General features: G+C 41.1%; 1 protein-coding gene across 1 annotated transcript; it reads right to left on the reverse strand.

The window, feature by feature from the left end:
* Positions 1–12,685: 12,685 nt before the first annotated feature.
* Positions 12,686–15,085, reverse strand: LOC136800107 (uncharacterized). The gene is made up of 5 exons (XM_067056717.1): positions 15,074–15,085; positions 14,714–14,812; positions 14,120–14,336; positions 13,782–13,927; positions 12,686–13,330 (listed from the first exon to the last, which is right to left on the reverse strand). The coding sequence occupies exons 1-5, from the start codon at positions 15,083–15,085 to the stop codon at positions 13,115–13,117; spliced, it is 690 nt and encodes a 229-aa protein (XP_066912818.1). The 3' UTR covers positions 12,686–13,114.
* Positions 15,086–18,899: the final 3,814 nt, after the last annotated feature.

Genomic DNA, 18,899 nt, shown 5'->3' on the forward strand with positions numbered 1-18,899 from the left:
TAAAAACCAGTTTTCTGGCAAAACTACTGTTCCCAGCCGGTTGTAAACCCTCTAAATCGCTTCAGCAGCATGAAAACATGCTAATTAGAGTCTTTGGAAGTAGCTCACTCGCTTATAAGGTCGCGTTTTTACGTTTTTTGCTTAAAAAAACCTTAAACAGCTTAAATAGAGCTTTTTAAGCGTTTTAAAGCTATTTTAGTGAAAATTCGTCGGTTCTGCCCCCTTCGCTGGACTTCAATGGGTCTAATCCATTGCAAGGGAGTGTCCCACGAGGTTTAGGACCATTGGGAACCAGCTCAGTCTTGTATGGAGCTCAGAATAAGCTTAATTAAGGCTCCAGTAAAGCGCTGTAAGCTTACAGCGTAAGCCCAGGCGGCTCTGTAGGCCTAAAAACAGGTTTTCTGGCAAAACTACTGTTCCAGCCGGTTCTAAACCCTCTAAATCGCTTCAGCAGCATGAAAACATGCTAATTAGAGCCTTTGGAAGTAGCTCACTCGCTTATAAGGTCGCGTTTTTACGTTTTTTGCTTAAAAAAGCCTTAAAATCGCTTAAATAGAGCTTTTTAAGCGTTTTAAAGCTATTTTAGTGAAAATTCGTCGGTTCTGCCCCTTCGCTGGACTTCAATGGGTCTAATCCATTGCAAGGGAGTGTCCCACGAGGTTTAGGACCATTGGGAACCAGCTCAGCCCTGTATGGAGCTCAGAATAAGCTTAACTAAGGCTCCAGTAAAGCGCTGTAAGCTTACAGCGTAAGCCCAGGCGGCTCTGTAGGCCTAAAAACCGGTTTTCTGGCAAAACTACTGTTCCCAGCCGGTTCTAAACCCTCTAAATCGCTTCAGCAGCATGAAAACATGCTAATTAGAGCCTTTGGAAGTAGCTCACTCGCTTATAAGGTCGCGTTTTTACGTTTTTTGCTTAAAAAAGCCTTAAAATCGCTTAAATAGAGCTTTTTAAGCGTTTTAAAGCTATTTTAGTGAAAATTCGTCGGTTCTGCCCCCTTCGCTGGACTTCAATGGGTCTAATCCATTGCAAGGGAGTGTCCCACGAGGTTTAGGACCATTGGGAACCAGCTCAGCCCTGTATGGAGCTCAGAATAAGCTTAACTAAGGCTCCAGTAAAGCGCTGTAAGCTTACAGCGTAAGCCCAGGCGGCTCTGTAGGCCTAAAAACCGGTTTTCTGGCAAAACTACTGTTCCCAGCCGGTTCTAAACCCTCTAAATCGCTTCAGCAGCATGAAAACATGCTAATTAGAGCCTTTGGAAGTAGCTCACTCGCTTATAAGGTCGCGTTTTTACGTTTTTTGCTTAAAAAAGCCTTAAAATCGCTTAAATAGAGCTTTTTAAGCGTTTTAAAGCTATTTTAGTGAAAATTCGTCGGTTCTGCCCCCTTCGCTGGACTTCAATGGGTCTAATCCATTGCAAGGGAGTGTCCCACGAGGTTTAGGACCATTGGGAACCAGCTCAGCCCTGTATGGAGCTCAGAATAAGCTTAACTAAGGCTCCAGTAAAGCGCTGTAAGCTTACAGCGTAAGCCCAGGCGGCTCTGTAGGCCTAAAAACCGGTTTTCTGGCAAAACTACTGTTCCCAGCCGGTTCTAAACCCTCTAAATCGCTTCAGCAGCATGAAAACATGCTAATTAGAGCCTTTGGAAGTAGCTCACTCGCTTATAAGGTCGCGTTTTTACGTTTTTTGCTTAAAAAAGCCTTAAAATCGCTTAAATAGAGCTTTTTAAGCGTTTTAAAGCTATTTTAGTGAAAATTCGTCGGTTCTGCCCCTTCGCTGGACTTCAATGGGTCTAATCCATTGCAAGGGAGTGTCCCACGAGGTTTAGGACCATTGGGAACCAGCTCAGCCCTGTATGGAGCTCAGAATAAGCTTAACTAAGGCTCCAGTAAAGCGCTGTAAGCTTACAGCGTAAGCCCAGGCGGCTCTGTAGGCCTAAAAACCGGTTTTCTGGCAAAACTACTGTTCCCAGCCGGTTCTAAACCCTCTAAATCGCTTCAGCAGCATGAAAACATGCTAATTAGAGCCTTTGGAAGTAGCTCACTCGCTTATAAGGTCGCGTTTTTACGTTTTTTGCTTAAAAAAGCCTTAAAATCGCTTAAATAGAGCTTTTTAAGCGTTTTAAAGCTATTTTAGTGAAAATTCGTCGGTTCTGCCCCTTCGCTGGACTTCAATGGGTCTAATCCATTGCAAGGGAGTGTCCCACGAGGTTTAGGACCATTGGGAACCAGCTCAGCCCTGTATGGAGCTCAGAATAAGCTTAACTAAGGCTCCAGTAAAGCGCTGTAAGCTTACAGCGTAAGCCCAGGCGGCTCTGTAGGCCTAAAAACCGGTTTTCTGGCAAAACTACTGTTCCCAGCCGGTTCTAAACCCTCTAAATCGCTTCAGCAGCATGAAAACATGCTAATTAGAGCCTTTGGAAGTAGCTCACTCGCTTATAAGGTCGCGTTTTTACGTTTTTTGCTTAAAAAAGCCTTAAAATCGCTTAAATAGAGCTTTTTAAGCGTTTTAAAGCTATTTTAGTGAAAATTCGTCGGTTCTGCCCCCTTCGCTGGACTTCAATGGGTCTAATCCATTGCAAGGGAGTGTCCCACGAGGTTTAGGACCATTGGGAACCAGCTCAGCCCTGTATGGAGCTCAGAATAAGCTTAACTAAGGCTCCAGTAAAGCGCTGTAAGCTTACAGCGTAAGCCCAGGCGGCTCTGTAGGCCTAAAAACCGGTTTTCTGGCAAAACTACTGTTCCCAGCCGGTTCTAAACCCTCTAAATCGCTTCAGCAGCATGAAAACATGCTAATTAGAGCCTTTGGAAGTAGCTCACTCGCTTATAAGGTCGCGTTTTTACGTTTTTTGCTTAAAAAAGCCTTAAAATCGCTTAAATAGAGCTTTTTAAGCGTTTTAAAGCTATTTTAGTGAAAATTCGTCGGTTCTGCCCCCTTCGCTGGACTTCAATGGGTCTAATCCATTGCAAGGGAGTGTCCCACGAGGTTTAGGACCATTGGGAACCAGCTCAGCCCTGTATGGAGCTCAGAATAAGCTTAACTAAGGCTCCAGTAAAGCGCTGTAAGCTTACAGCGTAAGCCCAGGCGGCTCTGTAGGCCTAAAAACCGGTTTTCTGGCAAAACTACTGTTCCCAGCCGGTTCTAAACCCTCTAAATCGCTTCAGCAGCATGAAAACATGCTAATTAGAGCCTTTGGAAGTAGCTCACTCGCTTATAAGGTCGCGTTTTTACGTTTTTTGCTTAAAAAAGCCTTAAAATCGCTTAAATAGAGCTTTTTAAGCGTTTTAAAGCTATTTTAGTGAAAATTCGTCGGTTCTGCCCCCTTCGCTGGACTTCAATGGGTCTAATCCATTGCAAGGGAGTGTCCCACGAGGTTTAGGACCATTGGGAACCAGCTCAGCCCTGTATGGAGCTCAGAATAAGCTTAACTAAGGCTCCAGTAAAGCGCTGTAAGCTTACAGCGTAAGCCCAGGCGGCTCTGTAGGCCTAAAAACCGGTTTTCTGGCAAAACTACTGTTCCCAGCCGGTTCTAAACCCTCTAAATCGCTTCAGCAGCATGAAAACATGCTAATTAGAGCCTTTGGAAGTAGCTCACTCGCTTATAAGGTCGCGTTTTTACGTTTTTTGCTTAAAAAAGCCTTAAAATCGCTTAAATAGAGCTTTTTAAGCGTTTTAAAGCTATTTTAGTGAAAATTCGTCGGTTCTGCCCCCTTCGCTGGACTTCAATGGGTCTAATCCATTGCAAGGGAGTGTCCCACGAGGTTTAGGACCATTGGGAACCAGCTCAGCCCTGTATGGAGCTCAGAATAAGCTTAACTAAGGCTCCAGTAAAGCGCTGTAAGCTTACAGCGTAAGCCCAGGCGGCTCTGTAGGCCTAAAAACCGGTTTTCTGGCAAAACTACTGTTCCCAGCCGGTTCTAAACCCTCTAAATCGCTTCAGCAGCATGAAAACATGCTAATTAGAGCCTTTGGAAGTAGCTCACTCGCTTATAAGGTCGCGTTTTTACGTTTTTTGCTTAAAAAAGCCTTAAAATCGCTTAAATAGAGCTTTTTAAGCGTTTTAAAGCTATTTTAGTGAAAATTCGTCGGTTCTGCCCCCTTCGCTGGACTTCAATGGGTCTAATCCATTGCAAGGGAGTGTCCCACGAGGTTTAGGACCATTGGGAACCAGCTCAGCCCTGTATGGAGCTCAGAATAAGCTTAACTAAGGCTCCAGTAAAGCGCTGTAAGCTTACAGCGTAAGCCCAGGCGGCTCTGTAGGCCTAAAAACCGGTTTTCTGGCAAAACTACTGTTCCCAGCCGGTTCTAAACCCTCTAAATCGCTTCAGCAGCATGAAAACATGCTAATTAGAGCCTTTGGAAGTAGCTCACTCGCTTATAAGGTCGCGTTTTTACGTTTTTTGCTTAAAAAAGCCTTAAAATCGCTTAAATAGAGCTTTTTAAGCGTTTTAAAGCTATTTTAGTGAAAATTCGTCGGTTCTGCCCCCTTCGCTGGACTTCAATGGGTCTAATCCATTGCAAGGGAGTGTCCCACGAGGTTTAGGACCATTGGGAACCAGCTCAGCCCTGTATGGAGCTCAGAATAAGCTTAACTAAGGCTCCAGTAAAGCGCTGTAAGCTTACAGCGTAAGCCCAGGCGGCTCTGTAGGCCTAAAAACCGGTTTTCTGGCAAAACTACTGTTCCCAGCCGGTTCTAAACCCTCTAAATCGCTTCAGCAGCATGAAAACATGCTAATTAGAGCCTTTGGAAGTAGCTCACTCGCTTATAAGGTCGCGTTTTTACGTTTTTTGCTTAAAAAAGCCTTAAAATCGCTTAAATAGAGCTTTTTAAGCGTTTTAAAGCTATTTTAGTGAAAATTCGTCGGTTCTGCCCCCTTCGCTGGACTTCAATGGGTCTAATCCATTGCAAGGGAGTGTCCCACGAGGTTTAGGACCATTGGGAACCAGCTCAGCCCTGTATGGAGCTCAGAATAAGCTTAACTAAGGCTCCAGTAAAGCGCTGTAAGCTTACAGCGTAAGCCCAGGCGGCTCTGTAGGCCTAAAAACCGGTTTTCTGGCAAAACTACTGTTCCCAGCCGGTTCTAAACCCTCTAAATCGCTTCAGCAGCATGAAAACATGCTAATTAGAGCCTTTGGAAGTAGCTCACTCGCTTATAAGGTCGCGTTTTTACGTTTTTTGCTTAAAAAAGCCTTAAAATCGCTTAAATAGAGCTTTTTAAGCGTTTTAAAGCTATTTTAGTGAAAATTCGTCGGTTCTGCCCCCTTCGCTGGACTTCAATGGGTCTAATCCATTGCAAGGGAGTGTCCCACGAGGTTTAGGACCATTGGGAACCAGCTCAGCCCTGTATGGAGCTCAGAATAAGCTTAACTAAGGCTCCAGTAAAGCGCTGTAAGCTTACAGCGTAAGCCCAGGCGGCTCTGTAGGCCTAAAAACCGGTTTTCTGGCAAAACTACTGTTCCCAGCCGGTTCTAAACCCTCTAAATCGCTTCAGCAGCATGAAAACATGCTAATTAGAGCCTTTGGAAGTAGCTCACTCGCTTATAAGGTCGCGTTTTTACGTTTTTTGCTTAAAAAAGCCTTAAAATCGCTTAAATAGAGCTTTTTAAGCGTTTTAAAGCTATTTTAGTGAAAATTCGTCGGTTCTGCCCCCTTCGCTGGACTTCAATGGGTCTAATCCATTGCAAGGGAGTGTCCCACGAGGTTTAGGACCATTGGGAACCAGCTCAGCCCTGTATGGAGCTCAGAATAAGCTTAACTAAGGCTCCAGTAAAGCGCTGTAAGCTTACAGCGTAAGCCCAGGCGGCTCTGTAGGCCTAAAAACCGGTTTTCTGGCAAAACTACTGTTCCCAGCCGGTTCTAAACCCTCTAAATCGCTTCAGCAGCATGAAAACATGCTAATTAGAGCCTTTGGAAGTAGCTCACTCGCTTATAAGGTCGCGTTTTTACGTTTTTTGCTTAAAAAAGCCTTAAAATCGCTTAAATAGAGCTTTTTAAGCGTTTTAAAGCTATTTTAGTGAAAATTCGTCGGTTCTGCCCCCTTCGCTGGACTTCAATGGGTCTAATCCATTGCAAGGGAGTGTCCCACGAGGTTTAGGACCATTGGGAACCAGCTCAGCCCTGTATGGAGCTCAGAATAAGCTTAACTAAGGCTCCAGTAAAGCGCTGTAAGCTTACAGCGTAAGCCCAGGCGGCTCTGTAGGCCTAAAAACCGGTTTTCTGGCAAAACTACTGTTCCCAGCCGGTTCTAAACCCTCTAAATCGCTTCAGCAGCATGAAAACATGCTAATTAGAGCCTTTGGAAGTAGCTCACTCGCTTATAAGGTCGCGTTTTTACGTTTTTTGCTTAAAAAAGCCTTAAAATCGCTTAAATAGAGCTTTTTAAGCGTTTTAAAGCTATTTTAGTGAAAATTCGTCGGTTCTGCCCCCTTCGCTGGACTTCAATGGGTCTAATCCATTGCAAGGGAGTGTCCCACGAGGTTTAGGACCATTGGGAACCAGCTCAGCCCTGTATGGAGCTCAGAATAAGCTTAACTAAGGCTCCAGTAAAGCGCTGTAAGCTTACAGCGTAAGCCCAGGCGGCTCTGTAGGCCTAAAAACCGGTTTTCTGGCAAAACTACTGTTCCCAGCCGGTTCTAAACCCTCTAAATCGCTTCAGCAGCATGAAAACATGCTAATTAGAGCCTTTGGAAGTAGCTCACTCGCTTATAAGGTCGCGTTTTTACGTTTTTTGCTTAAAAAAGCCTTAAAATCGCTTAAATAGAGCTTTTTAAGCGTTTTAAAGCTATTTTAGTGAAAATTCGTCGGTTCTGCCCCCTTCGCTGGACTTCAATGGGTCTAATCCATTGCAAGGGAGTGTCCCACGAGGTTTAGGACCATTGGGAACCAGCTCAGCCCTGTATGGAGCTCAGAATAAGCTTAACTAAGGCTCCAGTAAAGCGCTGTAAGCTTACAGCGTAAGCCCAGGCGGCTCTGTAGGCCTAAAAACCGGTTTTCTGGCAAAACTACTGTTCCCAGCCGGTTCTAAACCCTCTAAATCGCTTCAGCAGCATGAAAACATGCTAATTAGAGCCTTTGGAAGTAGCTCACTCGCTTATAAGGTCGCGTTTTTACGTTTTTTGCTTAAAAAAGCCTTAAAATCGCTTAAATAGAGCTTTTTAAGCGTTTTAAAGCTATTTTAGTGAAAATTCGTCGGTTCTGCCCCCTTCGCTGGACTTCAATGGGTCTAATCCATTGCAAGGGAGTGTCCCACGAGGTTTAGGACCATTGGGAACCAGCTCAGCCCTGTATGGAGCTCAGAATAAGCTTAACTAAGGCTCCAGTAAAGCGCTGTAAGCTTACAGCGTAAGCCCAGGCGGCTCTGTAGGCCTAAAAACCGGTTTTCTGGCAAAACTACTGTTCCCAGCCGGTTCTAAACCCTCTAAATCGCTTCAGCAGCATGAAAACATGCTAATTAGAGCCTTTGGAAGTAGCTCACTCGCTTATAAGGTCGCGTTTTTACGTTTTTTGCTTAAAAAAGCCTTAAAATCGCTTAAATAGAGCTTTTTAAGCGTTTTAAAGCTATTTTAGTGAAAATTCGTCGGTTCTGCCCCTTCGCTGGACTTCAATGGGTCTAATCCATTGCAAGGGAGTGTCCCACGAGGTTTAGGACCATTGGGAACCAGCTCAGCCCTGTATGGAGCTCAGAATAAGCTTAACTAAGGCTCCAGTAAAGCGCTGTAAGCTTACAGCGTAAGCCCAGGCGGCTCTGTAGGCCTAAAAACCGGTTTTCTGGCAAAACTACTGTTCCCAGCCGGTTCTAAACCCTCTAAATCGCTTCAGCAGCATGAAAACATGCTAATTAGAGCCTTTGGAAGTAGCTCACTCGCTTATAAGGTCGCGTTTTTACGTTTTTTGCTTAAAAAAGCCTTAAAATCGCTTAAATAGAGCTTTTTAAGCGTTTTAAAGCTATTTTAGTGAAAATTCGTCGGTTCTGCCCCCTTCGCTGGACTTCAATGGGTCTAATCCATTGCAAGGGAGTGTCCCACGAGGTTTAGGACCATTGGGAACCAGCTCAGCCCTGTATGGAGCTCAGAATAAGCTTAACTAAGGCTCCAGTAAAGCGCTGTAAGCTTACAGCGTAAGCCCAGGCGGCTCTGTAGGCCTAAAAACCGGTTTTCTGGCAAAACTACTGTTCCCAGCCGGTTCTAAACCCTCTAAATCGCTTCAGCAGCATGAAAACATGCTAATTAGAGCCTTTGGAAGTAGCTCACTCGCTTATAAGGTCGCGTTTTTACGTTTTTTGCTTAAAAAAGCCTTAAAATCGCTTAAATAGAGCTTTTTAAGCGTTTTAAAGCTATTTTAGTGAAAATTCGTCGGTTCTGCCCCCTTCGCTGGACTTCAATGGGTCTAATCCATTGCAAGGGAGTGTCCCACGAGGTTTAGGACCATTGGGAACCAGCTCAGCCCTGTATGGAGCTCAGAATAAGCTTAACTAAGGCTCCAGTAAAGCGCTGTAAGCTTACAGCGTAAGCCCAGGCGGCTCTGTAGGCCTAAAAACCGGTTTTCTGGCAAAACTACTGTTCCCAGCCGGTTCTAAACCCTCTAAATCGCTTCAGCAGCATGAAAACATGCTAATTAGAGCCTTTGGAAGTAGCTCACTCGCTTATAAGGTCGCGTTTTTACGTTTTTTGCTTAAAAAAGCCTTAAAATCGCTTAAATAGAGCTTTTTAAGCGTTTTAAAGCTATTTTAGTGAAAATTCGTCGGTTCTGCCCCCTTCGCTGGACTTCAATGGGTCTAATCCATTGCAAGGGAGTGTCCCACGAGGTTTAGGACCATTGGGAACCAGCTCAGCCCTGTATGGAGCTCAGAATAAGCTTAACTAAGGCTCCAGTAAAGCGCTGTAAGCTTACAGCGTAAGCCCAGGCGGCTCTGTAGGCCTAAAAACCGGTTTTCTGGCAAAACTACTGTTCCCAGCCGGTTCTAAACCCTCTAAATCGCTTCAGCAGCATGAAAACATGCTAATTAGAGCCTTTGGAAGTAGCTCACTCGCTTATAAGGTCGCGTTTTTACGTTTTTTGCTTAAAAAAGCCTTAAAATCGCTTAAATAGAGCTTTTTAAGCGTTTTAAAGCTATTTTAGTGAAAATTCGTCGGTTCTGCCCCTTCGCTGGACTTCAATGGGTCTAATCCATTGCAAGGGAGTGTCCCACGAGGTTTAGGACCATTGGGAACCAGCTCAGCCCTGTATGGAGCTCAGAATAAGCTTAACTAAGGCTCCAGTAAAGCGCTGTAAGCTTACAGCGTAAGCCCAGGCGGCTCTGTAGGCCTAAAAACCGGTTTTCTGGCAAAACTACTGTTCCCAGCCGGTTCTAAACCCTCTAAATCGCTTCAGCAGCATGAAAACATGCTAATTAGAGCCTTTGGAAGTAGCTCACTCGCTTATAAGGTCGCGTTTTTACGTTTTTTGCTTAAAAAAGCCTTAAAATCGCTTAAATAGAGCTTTTTAAGCGTTTTAAAGCTATTTTAGTGAAAATTCGTCGGTTCTGCCCCCTTCGCTGGACTTCAATGGGTCTAATCCATTGCAAGGGAGTGTCCCACGAGGTTTAGGACCATTGGGAACCAGCTCAGCCCTGTATGGAGCTCAGAATAAGCTTAACTAAGGCTCCAGTAAAGCGCTGTAAGCTTACAGCGTAAGCCCAGGCGGCTCTGTAGGCCTAAAAACCGGTTTTCTGGCAAAACTACTGTTCCCAGCCGGTTCTAAACCCTCTAAATCGCTTCAGCAGCATGAAAACATGCTAATTAGAGCCTTTGGAAGTAGCTCACTCGCTTATAAGGTCGCGTTTTTACGTTTTTTGCTTAAAAAAGCCTTAAAATCGCTTAAATAGAGCTTTTTAAGCGTTTTAAAGCTATTTTAGTGAAAATTCGTCGGTTCTGCCCCCTTCGCTGGACTTCAATGGGTCTAATCCATTGCAAGGGAGTGTCCCACGAGGTTTAGGACCATTGGGAACCAGCTCAGCCCTGTATGGAGCTCAGAATAAGCTTAACTAAGGCTCCAGTAAAGCGCTGTAAGCTTACAGCGTAAGCCCAGGCGGCTCTGTAGGCCTAAAAACCGGTTTTCTGGCAAAACTACTGTTCCCAGCCGGTTCTAAACCCTCTAAATCGCTTCAGCAGCATGAAAACATGCTAATTAGAGCCTTTGGAAGTAGCTCACTCGCTTATAAGGTCGCGTTTTTACGTTTTTTGCTTAAAAAAGCCTTAAAATCGCTTAAATAGAGCTTTTTAAGCGTTTTAAAGCTATTTTAGTGAAAATTCGTCGGTTCTGCCCCCTTCGCTGGACTTCAATGGGTCTAATCCATTGCAAGGGAGTGTCCCACGAGGTTTAGGACCATTGGGAACCAGCTCAGCCCTGTATGGAGCTCAGAATAAGCTTAACTAAGGCTCCAGTAAAGCGCTGTAAGCTTACAGCGTAAGCCCAGGCGGCTCTGTAGGCCTAAAAACCGGTTTTCTGGCAAAACTACTGTTCCCAGCCGGTTCTAAACCCTCTAAATCGCTTCAGCAGCATGAAAACATGCTAATTAGAGCCTTTGGAAGTAGCTCACTCGCTTATAAGGTCGCGTTTTTACGTTTTTTGCTTAAAAAAGCCTTAAAATCGCTTAAATAGAGCTTTTTAAGCGTTTTAAAGCTATTTTAGTGAAAATTCGTCGGTTCTGCCCCCTTCGCTGGACTTCAATGGGTCTAATCCATTGCAAGGGAGTGTCCCACGAGGTTTAGGACCATTGGGAACCAGCTCAGCCCTGTATGGAGCTCAGAATAAGCTTAACTAAGGCTCCAGTAAAGCGCTGTAAGCTTACAGCGTAAGCCCAGGCGGCTCTGTAGGCCTAAAAACCGGTTTTCTGGCAAAACTACTGTTCCCAGCCGGTTCTAAACCCTCTAAATCGCTTCAGCAGCATGAAAACATGCTAATTAGAGCCTTTGGAAGTAGCTCACTCGCTTATAAGGTCGCGTTTTTACGTTTTTTGCTTAAAAAAGCCTTAAAATCGCTTAATTAGAGCTTTTGATATTTTATTGGTACCAAAGTGATTTGGGGTTTTAGTGGTACCGGCTAAAACAATGAATTCTTTGATTTTCAAGGTAAGTTTAGTGTTAAGGAAGCATTTCATGTTAATCTTAGCTCAGTTTCATACTATAGGACGTTAGCTTTGGTAAGGTCCCAATAAAGTTCCGAAATTTTGAATTCTGAAAAATACTTTGATTCCTTATTGGGGCCAGAGTATAAGGTTGATTCGTACCCGTCAAAATAATGTATTCCCTATTTTTGAGGTAAATTACATGTATTATATGTAACACGTGACAATTATTTTCTCAACTTACCGTTTCTTGAGCCACATTTGTCATCGGTCCCAACAAAGCTCCAAGATCTTGAAGTTTTTAGATTCTTTTTCCTTGTTTGTGTCAGTAATTTTTGTCAGCTAGTGGAACTATATGTGAAAATGACTTTACTCTCGGGTGCCTAATAAACGTACAGACCAAAATATCGTACAGGGGAGATAATAAAATTGGAATTAATAAACGTACAGGCTGAAATAAACGTACAGGCGAGAAATCAGAGCTACAATAAATAAACGTACAGGCTGAAATAAACGTACAGGGAATAATCTACCAATTTTTCAAAAGTAGAACATCTAGATCGAAACGACTGACTTAAGTACATGTATCTTATAGATCAATGACAAGTACTAAATAAGCAAAACGTTCGAATTAACTCGCGTAACACTCGAAATCTCCCACGATACGTTCGAATGTAATTAACCGCCTTTCAACATATCTTATTACTTGAACAAAAAATAACTAATTTTTGCAGTATGAATTGGGCGATATTGGGTGAAAGTAAATAAACGTACAGGAGGGAATAAACGTACAGGCGGGAAAATTCTTCAGAATAAATAAACGTACAGTTCCTAATAAGGTGCGTACAGGCGGGAAATTTGATACGAAAAAAATAAACGTACATGTACGTTTATTAGGCACCCGAGAGTAAGTATTTAATACACGAAAAACAGTCAATTCATGGGCCACAATTGGGGAACATCTGTATGGGAATGAACCGTTAATTTGAAGCTTGTTTCTAATTTTTTGTAAAATTTGGAAATTACTCAACCCTCAGCCAAAGTTTATTATTCTTATAAAAAAAGTGTGTCGGTAAATTCTGCGAATTTTGAAACTTCTAAAAGGGACTCATTTTACCTAATTTGACCAATTTTCGATATTTCAAGAAGCAAAAAAGTCAAAATTTTCTCATTTGTACAACCCTTGTTGGGCTGAGATATTTAATTTACTGATTTTTCAAGCCCTTACAGGGGTTTCAAGGTAAAAAATAATTCTTTAGGGCGGCACATACCCAATTCTCTCAAAAGTTTTAAACTGAGATCAAAAGACTGTTGGGACGAGACTAGCCGGTACCAAACCCCCGCAGCGGGGCGATTTTTCAATTTAAAAAAAAATCTTTCCGAGTGAGGGTTTGTAATGGTTTGTAACACAATGTAAACATTGCACTTCATCGTGTAGCTTTTTTACAAATGACATTGGACAAGAAATCCTTCTCGACGTAACAAACCCTACTATCGTCAGGTACATCAAAATCAAAATTGGTGGGTTTGGTACAGGCTAGGATAACACACGAACAAGAAAATTGAAAAACAAATTTTTTCGACGTTCCCATGGACAGGACGATTTTTCATGTTTCAATAAACAAGTAGAAATGTAAAAGTAAAGCATAACTATTATAAATAAATGTTCCCTTTTAAAACTTTTTCGAAGAAACTGTACAAGTAAAATAAAATGTAAGATACTATGCAAGCATACAACAAATAGATAACAAGATAGATAACTATTGACATGGTCAGAGAGAAACTGAAAAGTTTGAATCCTAATAAATCATTAGGAGCTGGCCAGAAAAATTAATCATATATCACCTTTTTAGTACTTCATAGCTCGGCTTGATTATCGCACACTTACTCAATCTCAGAGCAATAGAGCAATAGAGCAGATTTAGTAAATAGGTAAAAGTAGGAGTATAACCATTAAAAAATTACCGTGACTAATCTCAGAAGTAAAATCAAATGTGTGCTAACAAAATTTAGGTTTTTGGATCTCTATTAAGAGCCCTAACTTTGTCTTGAATTACTTTGAACCCTCGCTCGTTTAGCAAGGGACATTTCTTTTGTGCCGTTAAGACTTCGTATTGCAACGGCGCTCTATTTGCCATCATTGGGATTTTGAACCACTTTCTTATCAAAGCTTCTTCTTCGGCCGTCCATTTTTTGTAATTAATCCGTGTTCGTTTTCGTTTGTTCTATTAAAGAAAATCAAAGAGATGTCCCACTAAGGCTAAATGAATTCAAAATTCAGGGTGTCTTCACACTGGATATATTTACTAATCGGTATACTTTTTCATGACAAAAGTGTTTTTCAGTTCAATAATGAATATTTTTAAAAATCATCCTAGTTAACATAATTCCTACAAGTTTTTATCAGCCTCAGTCTTAAAAACTGTAAATGAGTAATATTAAAAGCATGTAACACGGAAAGAGAAGATAAGATTTATAGGGTCTCTGTTTATGTATATATTATTTAGGAATGGTTTTCCCCAAAAAATTGATCTTGAAGAAAAAATAAGAAGGCATAATTCTTAGTGTCATTCTTCTTTTGGCCAATTTCAAAATCACTCTTAAACCCGTTTTAATTTAAAAGGTTAATATAGATGGAATATTTAAAGTGGTAATAAAAAGTTTTCGCTAAAATACCTTTTCAAGTGAGACTGAGGGACCGTCATTTTGTGCTTCGGCGTTCTCGTTCTCAACTGAGACTGAGGGACCGTCATTCCGTGCTTCGGCCTTTTCAACTGAGACTGAGGGACCGTCATTCCGTGCTTCGACTTTCCGTTTTTTACCTGCATAAAAAACAAGCATTTTCATTTCTTCAATCTATAAAAATTAAATCAAAAACTTTTGCTTGATCCTTTACATTGTTTTATTGCATTTTTACGACGATGAAATGTTCTTCTAATACGTATCAAAGAACTTTTACTTTTTATAAAGTTCTACGCTGATAATTCGAATAGAAGTTGAAACATCTACAATACCTCTCTTTTGCTTGATCCGGGTTTCTTTAGGTTCTTCTGAATCATGTTCTGTTCCTAGGTCATCTATGCGCATATTCTTTAAATTGTCTCCTCTATCAACTGCATACAACACTTTGGCTACCTTTGTTAATTCCAAGGTGGCATCTTCCTTGCGGTNNTAATTAGGGACACCCTGTAGTAAGTCCTTAGAGGCTACTGATTTACAAAATGTCAATCCCTTAGAGGAAAAACAAGTAAAAGGCAATTTAAAAAGACACATTAAAAAATGGTTAGAAGTCGGAGCTTCTAATTTTATTATTACACAATTTAAAAATGGCTACAAGCTTCCATTTATAAACACACCAAAGCCAAAGTCTTTTCAAAACAACCACAGCAATTTCAGCTTCGGATTTTGTCTCGAGCACAATCGATGATTTATTAATTTGTCTGGGATGATCCGAGAAGTTAAAACACAAGCCCTATATCGTGAGCCCTTTATCGGTTGCTACCAACTCGTGGGAAGAAGCGATTCATTTAAGACTTGTGCGTTATGTAAACGATCATTTGCATAAAGAGTTCGTATCTTTCGACGACTTGAGGGATTTTCAGCATTACGTAAAACCGAACGGTTTTCTTTTCAAATTCGATCTCCACCACGGTACTATCACGTTGACATCTTTGAAAATCATCAAGAATCTTTGGGATTCTGTTGGTCTGGAAATAAAGAAAAGAATATTATGTTTTCACAGTCTTACCTTTGGCTTGTCTACAGCCCCCTGTCTTTTCACAAAGCTTTTGAGAGTACTTGTAAGAGGGTGGCACAAACAGGGTCGTCTTTCTCGACGACGGCTGTGGGACAGCCCAAACTTTTGAGGAGTCGGAGGAAAGTTCACTTGCCGTGAAAAGTCTACTAGTCGAATGTGGTTTCATCATAAGCATAGAAAAATCCCTATGGGCGCCTACGAAAGTTTTAACCTGGTTGGGCATAGTGATAGATCTCAACAAAATTTCTTACCATGTTTCGAGCAAGCGAATCCAATCTCTTCTTGATCAATGTGAAAAAGTCTTATCATGTCAATACACAACAGCAAGATCTTTTTCACGTCTTGCAGGAAAAGTCGTTTCAACAAAATTTGTTTTTTCTGACATTGTACGCTTAAACAAGATTTCTATACAAACTAATTGAAGCCAATACTCTTGGGACTCGTTCTTAAAAATCTCAGATCATGAAGAAGTTGTAAAAGAAGTCATTTTCTGGAGAGACAATAGCAAAAGACTGAATAAGAAACCTATTTCATCAGAAAGAATCGTCAATACTTTTGTTTTTTTCGGATGCCAGTGATCATGCGATTGGTTCTATTATAGCAAACAATAATTTTATTTGTCACAAGAATTTTAGTTAAAAATTCGTGTATTGAATGGAAAACAGACAATGGCTGCGTTTAGAGCAGCCTGGCATTTGTAATTGCTTGCAGTATTCTTTTGAATTCTATTGTTCCGCGCAATTGTTCGGTTTGTCAAATGCCTAATGATGCCAGCGTGGTGGCATTTCGTTGGCATTTGAAATGCCATTTTGAGCAAAGGAAACCCTTTTCTGGCATTTCAAATAAAACAAAGGAACCAAAACAAAGAGAAAAAATGACATTTTTGATTTTTTAGTATTTGCACGTTTTTTATTCAGTTCTTTCTATAGATTGTAAAATTTGCAAGATTTGCCATAGCCTAGCCCTACGGAGCAGAACCGGGAGTGTCCATAGAGGTTTAAGACCATTGGGAACCAGCTCAGCCCTGTATGGAGCTCAGAATAAGCTTAACTAAGGCTCCAGTAAAGCGCTGTAAGCTTACAGCGTAAGCCCTGGCGGCTCTGTAGGCCTAAAAACCGGTTTTCTGGCAAAACTACTGTTCCCAGCCGGTTCTAAACCCTCTAAATCGCTTTAGCAGCATGAAAACATGCTAATTAGAGCCTTTGGAAGTAGCTCACTCGCTTATAAGGTTGCGTTTTTACGTTTTTTGCTTAAAAAAGCCTTAAAATCGCTTAAATAGAGCTTCCCGTACAAGTTTGGAGTATTGTGCTTATTATGTGAAGTTTTTTTCGATTTTTAATGACAAGGCTATTATATTTCAGAAGCAGCCGGCAGAGAGATTTTTTAGAAATATGTGTTCTTATCTTCTAGGAGACCAAATGTTATGACCTTTCAATTTTTTATACAAGTGATGTGTTCTAATTTCTAGGAAACCTTTATCGCACTATTTGTTTCCCTAAACTTATATGGATTTATTTTGAGCGTTCCGCAAAATAGCTTTAGATAGATTGTTCCGCAATATATGAGTGTTTTGAGCGTTCCGCAAAATAGTCTTCAGCGTTTCGCTGAATAGCCTCTTACACGTGTTACTTATTCGGCTGTCTGAATTCAGTCTTCACAAGTCGTTAGTTGGCTTCGAGCAAGGTGGCAATATGGCTGCAGTAAAAGATCTCAAGAAATACTTCGACAAGAGATTACCTGGCTTGGAAAAGCATTTTTCAAGTGGATCAACCAAAAGAAAACGTGAGAAAGATTTTAAATATAAATCGAATGAGACACAATTCAAGTTTAATAAAGATATTATTGACACTTTAGAAGATGTAATTGTGTTGTTAAATGATGGAGCTATAAATCGTCCCATCAAAAAATTGAAATACGTAAGCGAAGATTTAAGCACAAGAAACAAGCTCATCAGAATTGCTGACAAATCACCTGGAGGTTGGAAGACAGTGAAAGAATACGAGAGTGATAGCGTGGCATCAGACTCTGCCGATGAGCGTAAGATCAGAGAAGCAGAAAGGAGAGCAATGGCTAAAAAGAGGAAGCTTCAACCCTCATCGACCATCACAAGACCGAAAGAGACGGATTCGGGGAGGCACGGCGATAGGGGATACGAGCGAACAACGAGACAACCAAAGCCCACAGATATATGTCTACAATGTGGAGGAAAAGACCATTGGAAAAGATCATGCACAAAACAACCAAAAGAAGAAGACGACAACTAAAGATAAGTGTTTTTTTCATCAACGACTGAGCTGTTCGAGACAAAATCAAGTCAACAAAAATTTATTTGATTCCTTAGAGGAAGAAGAAAGGTTTGAAACTCAAAATTCCTTAGAGGTAGAAACACAAAACTTTGAAAATACAGGGTGTCCCTAATTAAAGTATCGAGTTTGAACATGCGATTGAGTAGAAAGGTTTGTGTGTGTTATCGCTAAAATATAAGAACGTTCTCCATCACACAGGCTTATTATAAAAGGTAGTTACAACGTATAAATTAATCGTAATGACAAAGAAAAAAGAGGGAGAGCTTAAAATACAATTTTGTGAACACGCACATAAAACTTTCTACTCATAGTTGTGTTTCGACTCGATACTTTAATTAGGGACACCCTGTAGTAAGTCCTTAGAGGCTACTGATTTACAAAATGTCAATCCCTTAGAGGGAAACAAAGTAAAAGGCAATTTAAAAAGACACATTAAAAAATGGTTAGAAGTCGGAGCTTCTAATTTTATTATTAACACAATTAAAAATGGCTACAAGCTTCCATTTATAAACACACCAAAGCCAAAGTCTTTTCAAAACAACCAATCAGCAATTTCAGCTTCGGATTTTGTCTCGAGCACAATCGATGATTTAATTTTGTCTGGGATGATCCGAGAAGTTAAAACACAAGCCCTATATCGTGAGCCCTTTATCGGTTGCTACCAACTCTGTGGGGAAGAAGCGATTCATTCTAGACTTGCGTTATGTAAACGATCATTTGCATAAAGAGTTTCGTATCTTCGACGACTTGAGGGATTTTCAGCATTACGTAAAACCGAACGGTTTTCTTTTCAAATTCGATCTCCACCAACGGTACTATCACGTTGACATCTTTGAAAATCATCAAGAATCTTTGGGATTCTGTTGGTCTGGAAATAAAGAAAAGAAATATTATGTTTTCACAGTCTTTTACCTTTTGCTTGTCTACAGCCCCCTGTCTTTTCACAAAAGCTTTTGAGAGTACTTGTAAGAGGGTGGCACAAACAGGGTCGTCTTTCTCGACGACGGCTGTGGGACAGCCCAAACTTTTGAGGAGTCGGAGGAAAGTTCACTTGCCGTGAAAAGTCTACTAGTCGAATGTGGTTTCATCATAAGCATAGAAAAATCCCTATGGGCGCCTACGAAAGTTTTAACCTGGTTGGGCATAGTGTGATCTCAACAAAAATTTCTTACCATGTTTCGAGCAAGCGAATCCAATCTCTTCTTGATCAATGTGAAAAAGTCTTATCATGTCAATACACAACAGCAAGATCTTTTTCACGTCTTGCAGGAAAAGTCGTTTCAACAAAATTTGTTTTTTCTGACATTGTACGCTTAAAGACAAGATTTCTATACAAACTAATTGATAGCCAATACTCTTGGGACTCGTTCTTAAAATCTCAGATCATGAAGAAGTTTGTAAAAGAAAGTCATTTTCTGGAGAGACAATAGCAAAAGACTGAATAAGAAACCTATTTCATCAGAAAGAATCGTCAATACTTTTGTTTTTTTCGGATGCCAGTGATCATGCGATTGGTTCTATTATAGCAAACAATAATTTTATTTGTCACAATAATTTTAGTTAAAAATTCGTGTATTGAATGGAAAACAGACAATGGCTGCGTTTAGAGCAGCCTGGCATTTGTAATTGCTTGCAGTATTCTTTTGAATTCTATTGTTCCGCGCAATTCTTCGGTTTGTCAAATATGCCTAATGATGCCAGCGTATTGGCATTTCGTTGGCATTTGAAATG

This window comes from Clytia hemisphaerica, unplaced genomic scaffold (assembly GCF_902728285.1).
Source record: "Clytia hemisphaerica strain Z4C2 unplaced genomic scaffold, Clytia hemisphaerica genome assembly, whole genome shotgun sequence".
Taxonomy (NCBI): Eukaryota; Metazoa; Cnidaria; class Hydrozoa; order Leptothecata; family Clytiidae; genus Clytia; species Clytia hemisphaerica.